This window comes from Carettochelys insculpta, chromosome 4 (assembly GCF_033958435.1).
Source record: "Carettochelys insculpta isolate YL-2023 chromosome 4, ASM3395843v1, whole genome shotgun sequence".
Taxonomy (NCBI): domain Eukaryota; kingdom Metazoa; phylum Chordata; order Testudines; family Carettochelyidae; genus Carettochelys; species Carettochelys insculpta.
In genome coordinates, this window is record NC_134140.1 from 20,168,872 (window position 1) to 20,188,533 (window position 19,662).

At 40.5% G+C, this 19,662-nt stretch overlaps 1 protein-coding gene across 7 annotated transcripts in view; it reads left to right on the forward strand.

Annotated features, from left to right (window-relative positions):
• HTT (huntingtin) overlaps nucleotides 1-19,662 on the forward strand; it is a 168,339-nt gene that overhangs the window by 46,914 nt on the left and 101,763 nt on the right. For 4 of the 7 annotated variants that reach the window (XR_012645326.1, XM_074992396.1, XM_074992398.1 and 1 more), the window contains exons 15-24: nucleotides 936-1,076; nucleotides 3,807-3,965; nucleotides 4,044-4,141; nucleotides 4,935-5,074; nucleotides 5,677-5,740; nucleotides 6,126-6,226; nucleotides 11,582-11,728; nucleotides 13,784-13,904; nucleotides 14,483-14,628; nucleotides 19,399-19,550. Coding sequence is in view for 6 of the 7 variants with exons in the window: in XM_074992396.1 (XP_074848497.1) it covers nucleotides 936-1,076; nucleotides 3,807-3,965; nucleotides 4,044-4,141; nucleotides 4,935-5,074; nucleotides 5,677-5,740; nucleotides 6,126-6,226; nucleotides 11,582-11,728; nucleotides 13,784-13,904; nucleotides 14,483-14,628; nucleotides 19,399-19,550 (1,269 nt within the window). In the remaining variant the exon portion in view is untranslated. The remainder of the gene's footprint in view (nucleotides 1-935; nucleotides 1,077-3,806; nucleotides 3,966-4,043; nucleotides 4,142-4,934; nucleotides 5,075-5,676; nucleotides 5,741-6,125; nucleotides 6,227-11,581; nucleotides 11,729-13,783; nucleotides 13,905-14,482; nucleotides 14,629-19,398; nucleotides 19,551-19,662) is intronic. The other 3 variants (XM_074992401.1, XM_074992397.1, XM_074992399.1) reach the window with 1 other exon arrangement.

A 19,662-nucleotide genomic window follows, 5' to 3' on the forward strand; every position in this document is an offset into this window, starting at 1 on the left:
CCAGTAGTTGGAGTGCCAGCTCACCCTGTTTCTAGGGGGGATGAAGCCTCAAGCCTTTGATGCTGGATCAAGGCAAGACATGGTCAGCAACTGATTTGGGGCTCTGCCTGGTGGGGTAAGGAAGCAGCTCTGCATTGGGAACAGCAGTGTAAAACAGCTTTGCTCCCTATTCTGGCTTGTAGGATCCACCCTGTTGCTTGCATTTGGAGCTCAAAATCCTAGCTGCAACAGGTGAATGTCCCCTGTCCCCCACCCCCGTACTCCACCGCCTTCCCAGACTCTGCACCCTCGCTCCTATCCAGACTTTGAACCCCAACTTCAGCCCACTCCTGCATTTTACCTCCTGCCCAGCCCCTGCAGACCTTGAATTCCTAATTTTTGACCCCACTGCAGAGCCTGCCTCCCCAAATCTATTAGCCAATGGTCCCCAGAAGAGTTAGTCTGGTCTGGGGGGGTGGGGAACCTTGAGCTTTGCGCCCCCCACCCCAGGCTGGAGTGCAAGGGGAGCCCAGTTCCCTGAGTTGCATGAGTGAAATGTCTTTTTTAAATTTCCTCCTGCTTAACCATCAGGAGGGTTTTATTTCCTTCTCACTTGCATGGGCCCCCGACCCAAAAATGGTTCCCGACCACTGCAATAGGATTTAATATAGTCTTTCCTGTCTTCAAGTGCTAATGCAGCTATCACGTTTTCTCAAAAGCTGTTGTTTTAACAATAGGAAATTATTTAGGATGAAGATGCTGTATAAATGGTTCTAATGATTAGATGCAGTTACATGGGTCTGCATTAATACTTTGCCAATAATAATTATCCAGAGTAAGTTGTAACAGGAGATTAATTCTGCGTGCTTTTGTTCTTTCACAATTAAAAGTAGTTATTTTTGAGTTACTTATGTTTGGTTTTATTTTTTTTTTTTTGTTTTCTCCCCCCCACTTAGCTTTAGTTCCTGACAGGGATGTGAGGGTCAGTGTAAAAGCATTGGCAGTAAGTTGTGTTGGAGCAGCTGTTGCCCTTCATCCTGAATCTTTCTTCAGCAAATTATATAAGACACCTCTTGAAACCCTGGGAGAAGAGTATGGTATGTTAACGTTTACCTTATAGCTCCCTACTCTTTTGTGAAACATCTTAACCTGTTGATTTTTGAATACATAATTGGATCCTTATTTAAATCATTTGAATTCTTTAGTGTATGGAGAACTCACTCAGTACATGTATACTAACTCTTTCAAATCAGTTGTGTATACTTCTGCTGTCTTAAACTATTACAATTACAATGCCCACATTTTCCACCTTGACTATGAAAAGCAATGAAGATGAAGAATTTGCAGCCATCCTAGTGTACTCTGGGACAGTAGCAGGAGGACCTTTCTCTTTGTTTGCAGCTATGCTGGAACTGAACCAGCTGGTTAACCACTTTTACAAAAGCTAGTGGTAATCTGTTCTAAGTGATTAGGTGCTTTCATTATTGTGTTGTATACCATTTGGTGTGTCTTTGTGGAAGCAGAATGTTCTAAAAATGTTAAAGGGTTTTTAAATGGCTTTAATATTTCTAAGTATATGCCAAGTCTGATTGTTTGCACTACAGGAATACCGTTTTTCAATCTCATAATTACTACAACCAATGCAAAATTGTACATCTAAAAATAAAGAATGTAGGTCATACTTAGAGGTTGAGGGACTGTATCTTGCAAAAAAGAGTGACTGTAGAGAAGTTAGGGGTCTTGGTTGATAACCCATTAAAAATGATTTCCCAAGCAGACACAGTGACTAAGAGGGCTGTTGGTATTCTTTGATGTATAAACAAGACTACCTGATGGTGTTGGATATCCTGCAGCCCACTGAGATCTTCAGGCAGGTTCCCTGTCTGCTGCAGCCCCATGCTGCTCAAAGTGGTTTGCTTTCTGGGGCCCTGCACCTCTAAGCGTCTTGCACCACTGTGGGCAGGATGTCCCCCAGCAAACCCTTGCTGCTTTCATTGGCCAGAAAATGCCAGCGGAAGTGTCAAGGATTGTGCTGTGGGTGAGGGCAGCGGGTAAAGTCTCTTCGTCCCATGCATGTGGCACAGAGGCGCATGGCCTCAGCAGCTGCCTGCTTTGAGTAGCCAACAGCTGCAGCAGGTAGGGAGCCTTTCTCAAGGTGCTGCTGGCCAGGAGCTGCCTAGATAAGCACCTCCTGATCAAAGCCTGCACCTAGCACTCTACCCCCTCCTGTACCTCATCTGCCTGCCACAGGTCACCATCCAAACCCTGTGCACACCAGGTCACAACTTTCTACCAGACCCTGCACCCTTCTCACTGGCCAGAATCCTCTCCTGCACCCCAGTTCTGTCCCAGGTCACAGCTTCCTCTCAAACCCCACAGTCACTCCTGCATCCTGTTCCTCTACTGTGAGCTCTTCTGCACACAAACTGTCACAGACCCCACACTTCCTCCCTAGAAAAATGTGCTACAGTATCCCATATATTACTCCTTATTTTATGGTATAAAATTACCCAAGAGTTTCTATCACATCCTGTTTATACCATCCTGTTATGATGGCAAAATGATCTTGATTCAAATCTGAGAGTAAACCAGATGCTGACTCAGTTTACACTCTATTGTCAGTAGATAGTTTGCTAGTATGTGATTTAAAAAGAAGTAAATAAAATATGCAGAAAATATTAAGTTAGACATAAGTGCAGAAAAGAAAAACCAACATGGAAATGGTGCATTACACCACTGTACAATGTAGTTCATTTTTTTACATGGTGTTTTCAGTAAAAACTTTGGAGGCAGTCTTTCAGAGATGCTTTAGCTAGAACTAGGCATTCAAAAATTCCATGAACATATTAAATTTTTCATGGCAGTAAAAAAAAATCTATAGAATTTCAGACTTCAAAAGCAAGTTTTCAGAAAAACTGAAGTTTTCAGATATTGGAAAAACAAATAAGTTTTGGGTTTTGTCCTTTTCATTTTTGAGAATCCTAAATGTTTCCGTCAAATGAAGGTTTCCCGTAGGGTCTGTTGTTTTGAGGAGAGAGAATCATTTTTTACTGAAACTGTTTCAGCTGAAAAATTTCTTCCTCCTCTTGGGTTAACCACTTCACATCGAGAGTCCTTGATGCTATTGGCTTTTACTTGAAAGCTTGATATTGATTTCTGTGGTAGTTCGTTGCAGTAAAATCAGACAGTAATTGCAGTATATGTTAAACTTAGTTTGTATTTGTAGGTGTAGTATGGAACAGACTTTTGCATTTGGATAGATAGTTTCCATAAAATTGAAAGATAAATGGGGGAAGAAATTGATTTAGTAAGCTGGTGGTATTTCATATATATATATTTTTTAAAAGCTCTTTGTGGAAAATTTTATAAACAGTCCTTTTGCAGGTTTGATGTTTCTACTGCATGTAGCTCTACTGGACTGTTACAGGATTGTGCTTAGAAACAGAGAAGATCTACTGCATCCTGGAAGGACAATATAATCATAGATCTATAGTTTTGAGGGGCCCATTATGACCATTTAGTCTGACCTCCTGCATAACCCACAGAATTTTATCAATTAAATTTTGTCATAAATCCAGTAGCTTCTGTCTGAACTAGAGTGTGTGTGTGTGTGATTGGACCACAAGTATCATTCAGAATGTGCTACGTCATTATGAATTTAGTGCATGCTTGGATGTTAAAAAATAACATGTTTTTGATGAAGCTTTGTGCATCGTTTACTACTGTCTATTTTACATTTGTTGTAAATAATGAAATGTCAGTAAAAGGCTTGTTAAATCATAGAACTAGTATTTTTAAAATAAAGTAGTTGTAACTTATTTTCGCAGAAGAGCAGTATGTATCGGATATTTTGAACTATATTGATCATGGAGATCCCCAGATTAGAGGAGCTACTGCCATTCTCTGTGGGACCATTATCTATTCCATTCTCAGTAAATCACGTTTTGATGTGGACAGCTGGCTAGCAAATGTCAGAAGTTCAACAGGTAACAGAGTTATTTTGTGGGGATTGTTTTTGTGCTTACAGTGAAAACTTTGTATTTATTGTTTTATTATCCTTTCAGGAAACCCCTTTTCTCTGGTAGACTGCATACCTCTGTTACAGAAAACTCTGAAAGATGAATCCTCAGTTACTTGCAAATTAGCTTGTGCAGCTGTAAGGGTAAGCAAAATTTCTGTAACTTTTTTTATAGTTCAAGAGAGCCGTTGTCACAGACCAAGGCTCTATTGAAAAGGTGCTCTGCTGCAGATTGTGACTCAGCACTGTAATGCCTCCTGCTGGCCAGTTCAGGAATTAGCACTTCAGCCTCTGAGTGCCTTCTACTGGCTCTGTTAGTCTATAAGGTGCCACAAGACTTCTTGTTGTTCTCGAAGCTACGGACTAACACAGCTACCTCTCTGATACTTCTACTGGCTGTTTTTTCCTGCCCTTACCTGCTTCCAGGCTCCCACTCATGAAGCTCCATGTCCCTTGGTTTGGGTATTGCCCTCCTGGCCATATTGAAGTCTGGTTTCCTCCTGTCTAGGCAAAACCAGTTACTCCTAAACCCACCTTACTTCAGTGACTTGCTGCCGTTTGTCATTTAGCCTTTTCGTGTAGGCACAAGCTGCTGTCTGAATTGGTCACTCTTGGGCAGTGGGAGTCACTTCCCCCAGGAAGAGGTTTTTGAGCCATTAGTATCCCTCAAGATCTGCGGGCTATGATCCATAAGGCCCTACCTGGCTGAATCTTGTTGAGGTCTCTTGCTGACATTTGGAAGTCCCAGACTTTCTTAGCAGCTTACTACTCTAAATGCTGCATCTCTGCAGAGGTGTTCTAGAGTTTCTTTGCTTTGACCACTACAACAAGGCTTTTAGATGTCTAAGATCAAAGTTGATACAAGAAGAGCAGATGGTCTCTGAAACAATAAAAGGTTATATAATAATTAAAACCTTGTATGTGTCTGTCTTTTTAGCATTGCATCATGAGCTTGTGCAGTAGCAGTTACAGTGAACTAGGTTTGCAGTTAATTGTCGACCTCCTCACTCTGAAGAATAGTTCATATTGGTTAGTAAGGACAGAGCTTCTGGAAACTCTTGCTGAGATAGATTTCCGGTAAGTGTGCATATTTCATCTTATGAAACAAATCCTCAAAACTGACTAGAAAACTGCCATTAACATCAGTGTTCACAGGAATGGGCACATTAGCCACTTCTGTGTGTTTTTTATTTTGCTTCAGTATGTCTTCTAAGGAACTGTAAACAGATGGATATGGCCCAGAGTTCAAAATAACTGGGGACTCCTGTGAAATCTATTGGCATCCATGATGCTGCACATTATAAGCTCTTTCTATTACCGTTTACACAGCTGTTTTTGATTTTTCATACATTCCACAAAACTGTTTGGATAAATATTGCAGTAGTGCCTGGCTTTTACATTCCCTCAGTCTCCAAAGATGACTTTTGAGATAGAAGTCTTATTTAAGAAAATAAATAATAGATTGCCTCAGCCAGATTCTAGTTCATCATGTTGGAAGCTTTAGACTATTTCAGTATATTGTCTTAACTATGATGTGCTAATTCTGACCCTTTTGTCAAATAATTAGAAGTATATTTTAATTCTTTTTAAAATGGATTTCACTGTGTAATCACTATGTAGGAAAAATTCTTGTGACTTTAATGATGATTAGTGACATTGTCTGTCTTTTATCTACTAAGGTTAGTCAGCTTTTTGGAAGGAAAGGCAGACAACTTGCACAGGGGTGCTCATCACTATACTGGGGTAAGAATCCTTTCTTGTGTGCATTATATCAAAGCATTATGATTGGGGATTAAGACTTTGATCCAGTAAAAGAGTTTAAATATATGCTTAATTTTAATTAGGTGCTTAAGAACTACTGAAGCCAATGGGATTTACATATATGCTTTGCAGAATCATAGCCTGATTCTTAGTACAGTATATAAAGTTGCTTTTATATTAATATATATCTTTGTAGTATTTTTAAAAATTTATTTTCATATGTAGATATATTGTTCAGCCGTGTAGAAGTAAAGATATACTTTTATATGTTGACACTAGAAAATAAATCTTTAATCTGTGAAGTGAATACAGCAATGAAAATGCGCTGTGATGTTTCATCTTTGCTTATGCAATTGTATTCTTGTAGCTTTTGAAACTTCAGGACAGAGTGCTCAACAATGTTGTAATCTATCTTCTTGGTGATGAAGACCCCAGAGTGAGACACATAGCTGCAGCTGCTTTGATGAGGTAAAAGCTAAAAGAAAAGTGATTTTCATATGCTATCTTAATAGTTCATGTATCTGCAACTAAATAATACTTAGCATTCTAAATTTGTCTTTGCTTTATTTACATATTCAAAGGGGTATTGTGAAGATTAAATGTTTATGCAGTGTTTTAAAAATGGAAGACGGATGGTGTGATTATTCAAAATATTCAGAATGAATGTATTCCTTCCATCACAGGTAGTGTGTACGTATTACACATACATGCACAAATATTTAATCTTCTGAATATCCCTTTGAGTGGCTACTCCTGCAGGAACTGTGCACCAAAAATTCTGCATGTTTGTTAAATAACAGAATGTAATGACACCAGTTTGAATTACCAAAATAATTGAAAATACGTATTTGTAGCTACAACTGTAGTAGTGCAGACACAAAAGTTCTCTCAGGAGCTCAGTTAAAGCAACCACTATGACAACTCAGTTCTTGTATCCGCCCCCACTCCTCTAGAGCTTAGCTTTGGGGCCAGACTCTTGTATCCCCTCCCCTCCTGCAGAGTGTAACAGTGAGGCCAGACGTTTGTCCTTCCTTTTTCCCCCAGAGCCCACAGTCCAGATACTGACACCACTTCATCTTGGAGAGCCTAGCCATCGGGTGCTGCCCATATCAGACTCCCATATCCGTTTCTACCCAGGACTCAGCTGCAGGTCCCCCATCCAGCCCATATGCTTTCACCTCTTCTTCTTTTCCTTCCCGCCCCCTGAGGCTCTCACCCAATGCTCCCCAGAGCCTGAGGATTCAGGGGGAGAAAAAGACTCATACTGGATCCAGGGTTTGCTTCAAGTTGCCTGCACGTTGCCTTCCTTCAGAGGATGCGAAGGACTTCCCAGTTCCCTCCCTCTGTCCCCAGCAGTATCTTTTCTTTGCAAGCTGGGGAGCTGTGCTCTGCAAGTTCAGCACCCTGTACTGACAGCCACCAGCTCTGCAGCTCACTTCTACTAGGGGGAGGGAGATTTTGCACAGAACATTAACACTACACAAATTCTGCGTTGCACAGTGATGCAGAATTTCTCCAGGAGCAAGGTGTATTATCTCCACTACATGGAAGAGGAAGCTGACTCCAAGAGTCGGTAGTTTATTCAGTGATATGGAGGGGGAGTTGGTGGTTAAGCTTGGACTAGAGGTCAGAAACTGTCCTGATTTTTTTTTTTTTTTCCCAGCCTTGTGAAAGGGATCATATTGGCTGGTCCTGTAGCAGATTATATGTGGCTTTCATATTCAAGAATGGCTTTGATCTGTGGTGCCACTCTTTAGTACCTCCCATATCCACATCTGATTTTGTTGTTTAATGATAGGTTAGTGTCACAAAACACTGTACTTCTGCCTTTTTTTTAAGAGGGAAAGTTGACAGAATCATGCATGACAGTTAAAAGGGCAGTGATTGGGAAGAGGTTGTCATCAGAAGTTGAAGTGGTTGTATGCAATCCTGAAAAAGTTTGATCCTCAGAATCCACAGGCAACAGACCAGAAGCATTGGTCAATGGGTTATTCTGTCCATTATCATCACCATCATCAATAACTGTGGGCTCAGTGCCCATTGGTGTCGTCTGCCTCTCATTATTTGCTTCCATCTTTCCCTGTCCAGTGCAGAGTGGCTTAGCTCCTGTAGACTAGCTCCACACCAATCTTCTATATCATCTACCCATTCTCTGTGGGGTCTGCCTCTCCTGTTCGAACCGTCCATTATGCCAAATACCAGGGTCTGGATTTTTCATTCGTTGTTCATTCTGCAAATATGCCCAAATAGTTGTAGCTTCTGTTTTTTATAACCTTCTGCAACAGGTTCTCTTTCGGCTGTATTTTCCTATATAATTCCTCATTGGTGACCTTCTGCATCCATCCTATCCTGAGAATCTTTCTGTAACAACTCCTTTTGAACACCAATATTCTTTTCAAATCCTTTATCATCACCCATGTCTCACATCCATACAACATGCTGCTTGAATACACACGTTTTCAAGGCCCTCAGCTTCGTTCTTAAGCTGATTGCTTTGCTTTTCCAGATCTTGTCCATCGCCTTCAAACTCGCTCTTGCTTTTGCTATTCTAGTCGCTCTTTCCTTCTTAGTCTAGATCATATGTTATGGGAACTTCTCTACATTTTCTAGTTCAATACCATCAACACTGATCTTCCTTATCCTATTTCCTTATCTCCAAATACCATTGTTTTTATTTTGTCAATGTTCATAATCAGTCTGTACCTTTTCCCTTCTTTGTTTAACACATGCACCATTTTTGCTAGCTTCTGCTCATCTTCCTCAATGATAATTATATCATCCGTGAACCTCCAGTTGTTAATTCTTTTCCCGTGCACAGATACCCCTTCTACCTCTTCCTTCATCTTGTCCATCGTTTTCTCCAGATGTGTGATGAAGATACTTGGTGGTATTGGATCTCCTTGACTCGTACCTCTACTTGTTTTAAACCAACTTCCCAACTCCCTGCATGTTCTGACTACTGTCTCCGCATTGTCATTGATATCCTTCAACAACCGTATTGATCTGCTATCCACTCTGTATGACTCCAACACCTTCCAAGTCACTTTCTGATCTATTCTGTCAAATGCCTTTTGAAAATCGACGAAGCAAATGTATATGTTCTTGTTCTTTCATCAAGCTTTTTCCGCTGTGTCTTAATGCCAATATCTGCTGTATGGTACTTGTATCTTTTCTGAACCCCACTTGCTCATCTGCTAAATGTTCTTCTATCTGCAGTCTTAGACTCAGTCAGTATCATCATCAGCACGTCGCCTAGATGACTCGTTAGGGCAATCATTCTGTAGTTCTTGCAGTCCAGTGTATTTCATGCTTTCTCCGCTGCATTTGATCATCTCTCCTGTGATCTTATCATTTCCAGGGCTCTTGTTTCACTGCTTTTTCTACTTCCTCCTTTGAAATATCAGTCTCGACCTCGATGCCTGGTGGAGATATCTCTTTCCAGTTCTTCAGTCTGTCTCTGAGACACTCGGGTCCAGCTGTGCTTTGTATAGGGCGGTGCAGTATGTCGTCCATCACTGCATAATCTTCTCCTTGTTCATGAGCACTTGTTCGTTTTCATCTTTGGTTGTCATCTGCTTCTGTTGCCATTTCCTATTAATATTCCTAATTGTCCTATACACTTCTCTGGTCTTACATTCGCCGTAATACCTCTCTGTATCTTCACATTGCTCCTCTAACCATTTCTCCTTATCCTTTCTGGCTGCTTTCCTTAGCTCGCTGAATGTCACCCTATATTGCTGCTCTGCCATCTCAGAGATATCTCTTCTGATCTTCAACACTGTCTTCTCTTGAACCAACCTCAGTGTCTCCTTGGTAATCCACTTCTTATTGATCTTTTCTTCTTCTAGAACAGTCTGCTCAATTGCCTCTTCTATAGCGATGGCTATCCCTGTGACTCTCTTATCTAGGTCTTTCTCTGTGGCGATATCCTTAATCTTCTCTTCGAGCACTGCTCTGTATGTGTTCCCCGTTCTTTCCTCACATAGCCTTGCCACATCTCTTCTTTTCTTAAACTGTCTTACATTTTCTTTTGAATTTTATCTTGATGTTTGTGATCACTAGACTGTGGTCTGAGTCTATATGCGTTCCTTGGAAAGTTTGTCACTGCTGTACTGAAGTTATCCATCTTCTTATCAAAATCATATCTATCATGTTCTTGGACTTCCCATCATTCTATCACCACGTCCACTTCCTACAGTCCTTTTGTTGGAATCTCATGTTGCCAATCGACATCTCATGCTCTGTAGCAAACTCTTAGTAGTTTCTCACCTCGTTCATTTCTTTTTCCATATCCAAACCTTCCCATGACTCTCTCCCAGCCTTCGTTATCTGTTCCAACCTTCTCATTCCAATTTCCTCCCATGATTAACACATCTTTCTTCAGGATCTCCTCCTCCTGTCAAGTCTTTATAGAACACCCCAGTCTCTTTCTCCATACTGTCCGATGGGGTTGCGTACACCTGAATGACTGAGATGTTGAACGTTTTTGTTTAGAAGTTACTTTGTCACTTAACTATATTTTTCTAGTGCATTTAAAGTCCATCTGTGTTATCGAAGATGTATTGTGACATCACCGTATAATTTACACAAGAATTCTTACTCAACAGTCAGAAAGGTTGAAGTGCACTGAAAACTAACATGGTAAAAGTTAGTCAGTTGACTTTCCAGGGTGTGTGCATGTGTCACTCTAAGAATGATTTGGAATCATAAGCTAAAGATCATGTTGGCATGTGTAACAACAGTCCTGGATGTAGGATCCCTCTCAAAAAAGGAAAGAGTTAGAAGAAGACATATTTGTTTGCTCTTCAGTAGCAATCACTGCTGCAGATACTTTTAAATTCCTTTTGTTTCCAGACACGGTAAGTAGGCTCAGAGGAGTATCTGTGTTAGTCTGTAGCTTCAGAAATAACGAGCAGTCCAGTAGCACCTTACTACCATGTTTCCCGAAGTGTTCTACACATACCACTGGTGGTATGTGAAAGGATTTCAAGGGGTACATGGCAGAAAATAAACTACTAAAAATCAGGAGGTAAGCCCTGGGATGGCCCTCGGAAAGGGGGTGCTCTGATAAGGTGAAGTCCCAAAAAGGGTAGGTGAATATTTTAAATTTGGAAAACACTGCTTTAGTAAATATGGTTACTTAAATAACGTAGCTACATATGTTAGTCTGTAAGGTGCTACAGACTGAACCTCTCTAGTCCTGCGCGCATGGGACCTGACCTGTGCCAAGTGAGAGAATTTGCTAAACCACAGGAAGGCAAATTGTCCAGCAGCATAACCAACACTTCTGCTGCTTCCTGGGCTCTTAGAAGACATTTAGGGGAAAATTATATCTAAATAACAGCACAGAAAACTGAGAGCCAGGACTGATGGTTGTAAACAAACTTTATGGGACAAGGGGAAACTTGGCCATACCTATAAAGTGGTCATCCGAGTAGTGAAAATCGAACCAAATTATGGATGTTGCCAGAAGAGAGAGTTCCGAATTAGAGCGGTTCAACCTTTACAGGATTACTTGCTTGCTTTCAGAGTGAATGTGTTATATTCTGGAGAGAGACGCTAGCGGCCACAAGAGAGAGTGAGTAGGGTAAAGGTAAAATTGGAAAAGAAGGTGATCTTCAAGTCTTCTTCTGTAATGGTTCCTTGGTCTTATATGTTTGATGAGAAAGTGAGAGTTTGAATTCAGGGTAACAATTTTAATTTTAAAAATAAACAGATTTGCCCACACTTCTCCCCAAATTGTGCATTTAGATCAGTTTTTGTATAACTGTCTTTTTAAAAGGGATATGCTTACCATTTTATTTCTTTTCTGCTTTGTTTCAGGCTTGTTCCAAAGTTGTTTTATAGTTGTGACCAAGGACAGGCTGATCCAGTAGTAGCAGTGGCAAGAGACCAAAGCAGTGTCTACTTGAAACTCTTAATGCATGAGACTCAACCTCCATCTCACTTTGCAGTGAGCACTATCACCAGGTACAGTATTTGCAGTACAGCATTAATTCTCAAAAGAAACAAGTAAGAGGCGGTGTGGCAGAGCTATGAAAATAAGGAATCGCATAAGATAATCTGCAACACCCAATTTCACATTTGTTTGCCATTTACTTCTATTGCAATTGAACACTCAAGGAAAGTGAAAGGAAGTACACTGAAAATTGATAAAAGGGAGTACTTTTAACAGAAAATTCAAATATTCAGTCAAACTTAATGCTCCATGGTAGTGGCATTTTATTAGTGACAACCCTCCCATATGTGAATTATCATATATTTTAAATAAGAATATAAACCTCATGCTTCAAGGCATAATTCAACAATCAACTTATGGGATTGGGAAGAAACTCTGGTTATGTCTACACTAGAAGTATCTGACACGATGAACTTGCAACAGGGTTATCTTGACAGAACCTGTCAACAGATTGCATCTACACACAACTTGGTCTGTTGACAGAACTGTCAGACTGCACTGCCCTCTGGTGCCAGAAAGCAGAATCGCAGCTCTGCAAAGAGGGCTGGCCGGCAACCATAAGCCCCCTCTGTCGACAGAACTCTATCCAGAGATTATGCCTCGAATTTTTGAGGATAATACTGTCAAGGGAAAATGCAGAGTTCTGCTGAGACTTCGTTGACAGAATGCTTTAAGTGTGTAGAAACTCGCTGTGTTGTCGACACAAGGGGCCTTCTGTTGACATAACTCCTATAGTGTAGACCCAGCCTCTGTATATTGGGAGGATGGTCATTCCATAATTGCCACAGTAGGTTTTCTGGCAACTTTTTTCTGGAGCACCAGGCTGTGGTCAGTCTCTGGCAAAACTCTCTTGTGTGGATCACTGATCTTTATTGGGTAAAATAGCTTACATATATACCAAGTCAGTCCCCTTTTTCTGTCAGTAGTATAACATTTTGTTTTCATAGAGCAACGAAGGGTCCTGTGGCACCTTATAGACTAACAGAAAAGTTTAGAGCATGAGCTTTCGTGAGTTAACTCACTTCTTCAGATGTGAGTGCACCTCTATTCCTCCTTGCATTTAAAACCAAACTTTTTATGTAATGGAATAGTATAAAATTAGTCAAATATATTTTAATCTGGAAGAAAAGGTTTTTCCTTTAGACTGTTGCATGTTGTGCTCATGTTGTAGCATGTTTAGCTACATTAGATTTGTCTTCTGTGTACTCTGTGATATTTCCCTCAATGTTCAGGTTGACCAAATTCCTGTGAAATTAAACATATATTCAACCTTATATAATAATATGCCACATGTGCATTATGAAAGAGCATTTTTGTTTCTACACACTTATATTAGACTTATTTGAAATATGGTAATATTCTTAAAAAGGTCTGTAAAGTGAAATTGTGAGGTGGTTTTCATGTTTTTTATGGCAGTTCCACTGTAGATGTGTGCACCTTTTGCAAATAGTGCTTGGTGGAACAAAAATTCTGACCAGTCTGTCAGGGTGACATGAGTGCCTTGTGCTGCTACAGGCCACTGTGTTCGAATATAAGAAAGCAGGGTTGTCCCCCGTCTGTTCTTCCTTCTTTCAGCTAGTGGCGATTGTCAGAGTGATGTCAGCCTTGTTTGTTCAAGTGTATTCCTCACTCGTATATAATTGTTGAGCAATTTTGCTATTTTGTGGTTTGAAACATCTTCTGAGTAAATGTATGTAACTGTCAATGCTAGAAGGGCAATAAAATCCTATGTTGCTATGCATTGTTAGTGCAATGAGATGAGTGATTTCAGAAAAAAAAAAGATACTGCCTAAATCTGTCAAACAGTAATGCCATTAGAGTTTGCAACTTAAAATGTGATTCTATACAGATACTCAGTTGAGATTTAGAATACGAATGTAGATTTATGAATGCAATGAATATGATTTAGAATGATTATACATTTTATTTCACTGTTACATTTTTGTTAATATCTAGTGGACATTTTGTTCATTTTATCTCCTTAACCATTATTCGTCTTTAATTTTGACAAGAGAGTTTGATTTTTCAATAGTTAGGCAACTAAAACATAGCTGTGTTTGATCCAGAACGTACAGAGGTTACAACATGATGCAAAGTCCAACAGATGTTACTATAGAAAACAACCTTTCTAGAGTTATCTCAGGTGTTTCCCATGCATTGACAACATCAGCTACAAGAGCACTTACAGTGAGTATTTTCATAATCTGTAAATACTTCGGGTAGCCATCCGTCCCGTGTTTGGGACACCCCGACTTATTTTTTAAAAGGGAATAATTGTCCCGTATTTGGGCCCTCCAGCCGCCACCGTGCCAACCTTTTTTGCCAGTAGCTGCGCTGCTGGCTGGAGAAGCACGTAAGTGACTTCCCCGAGCCTTGGGGAAGCAAGGGGAGCATGGGTGGCTGCTGTGTCCTTGCTCCTTCCTCGGGGCATCCAGGGAGTGCCAGGGATTGCTGCTTCCCCAGCACTCCTGGGGAGCACCGGGGGCTGCTGTCTACTTTCCCAGGGGCTTGGTGGAGCTGGGAAGAGCCACCCCTCACCCCCATCTCCCCTGTCCCATTTTTGGGACACACAGATGTGTTTGCCCTATAAATAAAATATATAATTTTAATAATAAAAGGGTTATGTATGAATCAATTCAGTACTGTCTTGCTGTATGCATATGTCTCTCTGGTATTATATAGCAAGTAGTGAAGAGATATTTCCACTGGTAATACTACCCCCTTTACAGCTAACATTGATGTACCATGCTACTTAATTTTTTCAGTTTGGCTGCTGTGAAGCTTTGTGTCTTCTCTCTACAACGTTTCCAGTCTGCACGTGGACTGTAGGATGGCATTGTGGGTATGTTTCTTCATCCAGTATACAAGCTTCTAGAATTCATGTTTACAAAAACAGAGGACACTCATTCAGGTATCAGAAGCCATGCTTTAATTATTTGCTGTTAAGCTTCACTTAGCAGTTTAGAGATTTCATACAGAGAGGTCTAAATTATTGGGCTCATAACAGACTGGCGTTGAACCAAGTAACAGTACTGTGATTTAAATAATACAGTCCAAATTCTGTGGTATTGTTTGTTCAAATGAATGGAGAAAAATCAGTGTTCATCAAAAGGAAATGGACAAAATGTTATGGTGGTAGAGGGAAAGGGCAAGTGTATTTCAAGCTTCAGAAGGACTTATTAACTCTGGAGTGGTAAATAAGATGTGTAAAAATCAGACTTTTTTTGAAGTCTGAATTTTTCATATGGCTTATACTTGATATCTGTTGTAGGTGTTGGACAATGGAAACAAATGCATAGCTCTTTTTTTAACAGAGATGGGCAGATGCCTCTCAGTTGCCCTTATTGGGTGGAGAAGTCTCTCAGACTTCGTGGCGACAGCAGATGGTAGTACTAGTGAATACTTCCACTTGCATGGCTAAAATGATTTTGAAAGCCCCAAGATACTGTCTGTCTTCAGAAGTGATCTTTTACATAAAGTAACTGTAGCCTTGTGAAATGTTAAGTGGCATGTTAATCCTGTCTTGGGATATCGGTGTGTATTGCACTATCTCCATTAAAATCAGTTACTGAATATGTATAGCTGATTTTACATGTAGGGTGGGATGCATCTGCATAGTTTGTGGGATATTTTTCCTCTTGGTCAAAACATGTAGAAAGTTGATCATTCTATGTCTCTCGTGTGTGCGCTCTCTCTTGTTTTCAGTTCAACACGAATACTGTAATGAACTATTGTGATCTCTTTGCAGTTCCTAAAGCAACTGTGTTTATTTTTGTTGTTTGCTCCCCCGCCCCCGACCTTACAATAAGCTTCTGTTCAAGTCCTTCAAGCTCACATTTGCTTGGGTGCTGCTTTCTCTCCCTGTTTCCCCATGTAGAGAATTAATTTCTCGCATGCTTTTTCGTATTTTCTACTCCAGCAGTTTTTCTCCCTTTCTGATGGCTGAATCCTAAGGGGAATCTGTACCTTAATTTCACTACTTGTGGTAAATTACAAAATCTTACTGTTTCTCTGATGGCTTGTGGTTACGTTGTGAAGTGTAATCTCTTTAATATTCCTGGTTCATCATCTTGCCCTTTCTATACATACCCAATATTGATACTGTACTGTTGAAATTAGCAGTCCGTCTATAAAAGTCCATGTGTGTTTGAGCTATAATCTTTTCATTTTACGTGTGAAATAAGTTCAGACCTGATCAATGCTTGGTAGAAATTGATAAGCTTGTAGAAATAAATAAAATGAAATGAAAATGGACTGGTTTAAAATTACTAAATCTAGCATCAAGGCTTTATATAGCTGTAAATCGACATGTATGAATGGCTATATCAGCCAACAAGAATGCATCTTTTTATTTCTTTAAAAAAATAGGTGAAGTTCAGCTGAAAATGCTGATCAAAATTTATCATTTTAAATTCAGGCTTTGCACATGGTGATTTTAAAATCCTGATTTTAAACCTTTATTTGTTTGAGAGATCACAAAGTTGACTTTGAGTTTGGTATATTTAATTCATGCATTTCTTTGAGTCAACACAGAATCAGTATCTCTATCTATGGCTCAGTTTTTTGTTAAAGGCAGAAGGCCCTGGGGCAAGGTGCAGGCTGAGTGGGCTTGCTCTGCCCCAGAAGGGGTGGGGACGAGCACAAAGAGTGGAGCCCAGGGCAGTTAGTTCCCAGCTCCTCCTGGACAATGGTGCTGGCTCCCCCGATCTCCCCGTCTGCCCCCCCCCCCCCCCCAAGCAACATGCAGCTGAATCATTGCTGCCACAGCATTTTAATTGGCCCAGAGCCAAAGTAGCATTGGCAACATCCAGAGCTCCGGGCCCCTTTGAAACATGGTGTCTGGGACAACTGCCCCCTTAAGGTGCATATGTAGGTCCAAATTCAGACTGCTTATTCTCATTTTCCAGGCTGCCTTTTTTCTCCCGCCCTTGTATCTCCACTCAGTTTTGTTTTCTAACCTCTCCCAATGTTTACTTTATTCTGCCTGTACTGTTTGTCTAATTTCTCCCTGTTTTTCATTCTGTCCATAAACTTGAAGTTGTCTGTCCACCAAGCCACCACTCTCCTATTAAAATTTCTGCTCTTCTCCCTTCAGGGAGCCCAACCAACTCGTATGTATAAAATGTACAAATAACATGTTCAAATAAAAACCACCCTCAAGATGCATGCAGTACTCCTACATGGTTGTATGATTATGTTGATGTCTTTTTTGTCTCTTTCCAAGGCCCTTCATTTGGTTGTGTTTGCTCCTGTTCTTGTATTAACTTATGTTGTACATTCTGTGTACTAGAAACTCACTTTAGCAATATCCTGTGCATTGATGGTTCTTTATAATTGATGGAAGCTTTGGCTGCTTGTGGTCTTTGATCCCATTGTACTAGCTTTATAATATGTAGATACTTCCCCATTACTTTTCTGTTTGATGTGGCTTTATTGGTTACATCCTGAACTGAATCATTGTTTCTGCATTCCACCTTTTTAAACATGGCAACATTCCAGCTAGGAGGAAGCGAATTCAAATATCAGTAAACAGACACACACATCAATGATAAGATAAATGTTGAAATAGATTTTGATTGTTTGAAAGGAGGGGGCTGTGTAAATGTAATATATTACAGTGAAGCTCGCAATGTAAAGAATAAGTACATTCTGTGTAAACGACATAATGCTAGAAGATAAGGTCTATTTCTACTAGACCAATGGTTCTCAGCTTGGAGTCCATGGACTCCTGCAGGGTGGGGTGTGCTGAAAGCATGTTTTACGATGTGCGCTAAGCAGGAATGGCATTAGACTTGCTGGTGCCCAGGACAGAAAGCCAAAGCACTTCCACATGGGGCTGAGCCTGGGGCCTTGATCTACCACCTGGTGTGGGGGTTGAAGACAAAGCCTGAGTAGTTTAGCTTCATGGGGCCCCTGTGGCATGAAGCTCTGGGCAGTTTCCATTCTTGCCATCCCCTAACGCTGGCCCTAGCTTTTATATCCAGGTAAGCAGCATATAAAAAGTACAAGTAGGCCTTGGAGTATTTATAGTGTGTGTGCAATGGGAGTGGTGAAAGAGGGCTCGGAAAGAAAAAAGGTGAGAATCCCTGGGCTAGGCATTACCTATTTGGATACTCTTGAATTGAATATATTTGAATGTCCTAAAAGATACCATTTTTGAGAAGACAGTGATTTTTCAGAAAATGAAGTGGAAATACAGTAAGTTTCATGTCTTGGAAATGATTTGTCATATTCACATCAACCTCTTACAGAATTTCTTGTGACTGACCTCAGCACCTATGCCTTTGAAACTTGAAGCATACAATGCCATTGTTATAAAAGTATGGCAAAATCAGGTTCCCAAGAGCACATTTTTCACATCGTAACTAGTGCCACTCTCTGGCCATGCCTACACTGAAACAAAACTTTGAAATGGCCATGCAAATGGTCATTTCAAAGGTTACTAATGAGGTGCTGAAATGGATATTCAGCACCTCATTAGCATGCCGCCGCCGCCTCTTCAAAATTGCCATGTTTTGCTGCCACGTGGCTTGTCCAAATGGGGGTCCTTTTTGAAAGGACCCCACCAACTTTGAAATTCCCATATTCCTATAAGCAGATAATTGGTGGGGTCCTTTTGAAAAGGACTTCTGTCTGGATGAGCCATGCAGCAATTTCAAAGAACCGCCGCCACCGGCATGCGAATGAGGAGTTGAATATCCATTTCAGTGCCTTGTTAGTAATCTTCAAAATGTCCATTTCAAAGTTTTGTTTGTGTAGATGTAGCCTCTAATTTTAGACCAAAGGGAAACCATTTCTGTGCTGTTTGAGCTTAACTTTTGAAACATTTAAATTCACATTCTTGTCTATTGCTGTTCTTAATAGCTACATCTACACTACAGCGATCTGTCGACAGAAGTTAGTCAGAAGAGCTCTTCTGGCAAAATTTCTGTCAGCAGATCACATCCACACACACAAACGAATCAAAAGAGCAACTTGCTCTGTCGCCAGAGTATGGCCAGACATAACGGCCAACTGAAAACTCAAGGAACAAGGCTGCCCAGTGAACCAGAAGCCTTGCCCCTCCACAGAGGGGTGCACAGAGTGTCTACACACCTCTTTTGTTGACAGAAACTGTCAACAAAGGCATTATTCCTCATTGCAGAGAGGCAGAACGTTGCTGGTGGAAGCACTGAGTTTTGTCAGACTGTTGACAAAATGCATTTTTTGTGTAGACATTCCGAGTTTTGTTGACAAGACCCTCTAGAGTAGAGTAGCCAGTATGTGTCTATATCTAAGCAACGTTAACAGAATATCCAAAGATACATTACAAATTTGCGAATATTTTAATTCCATAGTTCATGATAAAACATTTTGTGCAACATCATGCATTGATATTAAAATGAACAAACCATTATTTAATTGTTGTCCATGAACAGATTCCCTAAGTAGCTGTGATGATCACTGTAGTATCAAAACAGTCTAGTTGTTCAGTTAGTGCCCAACAGTTTCCATGTTCATTTTCCTGAACCTTTGTGTTTGCTTAAGTCAAGGTGTTAAAGCTAGGCTAGTCATTCAGATAGATCGTAGTTTCTAGTTAATAAGCAGTATTAAAACCATATATCGCGCTAGTCTTAGATTCCATAAGATTGAAAATTTTCCTAGAAAGATGTATGTGACAGTTCCATAATTAAACTTTCAGTGTTTCCCAGCTGAGTCCTCTGGAAGATTCTCGGAAGAGCTACACGTTTGGAATGGCTGGTATGGTTTTGTCCCTTCTTTCAACGGCCTGGTTTCCACTGGATCTTTCTGCACATCAAGATGCTTTGGTTTTGGCTGGAAACTTGCTTGCAGGTAGACAAAGATTGTTGGGCTCTGTTGGTGTGTGCTTAGTGTGATGCTCTCCATTATGTAGTCAGAATGCCCCACTTCTTAAGTGTGGGGAGGAATATGCCACAATCCTCCT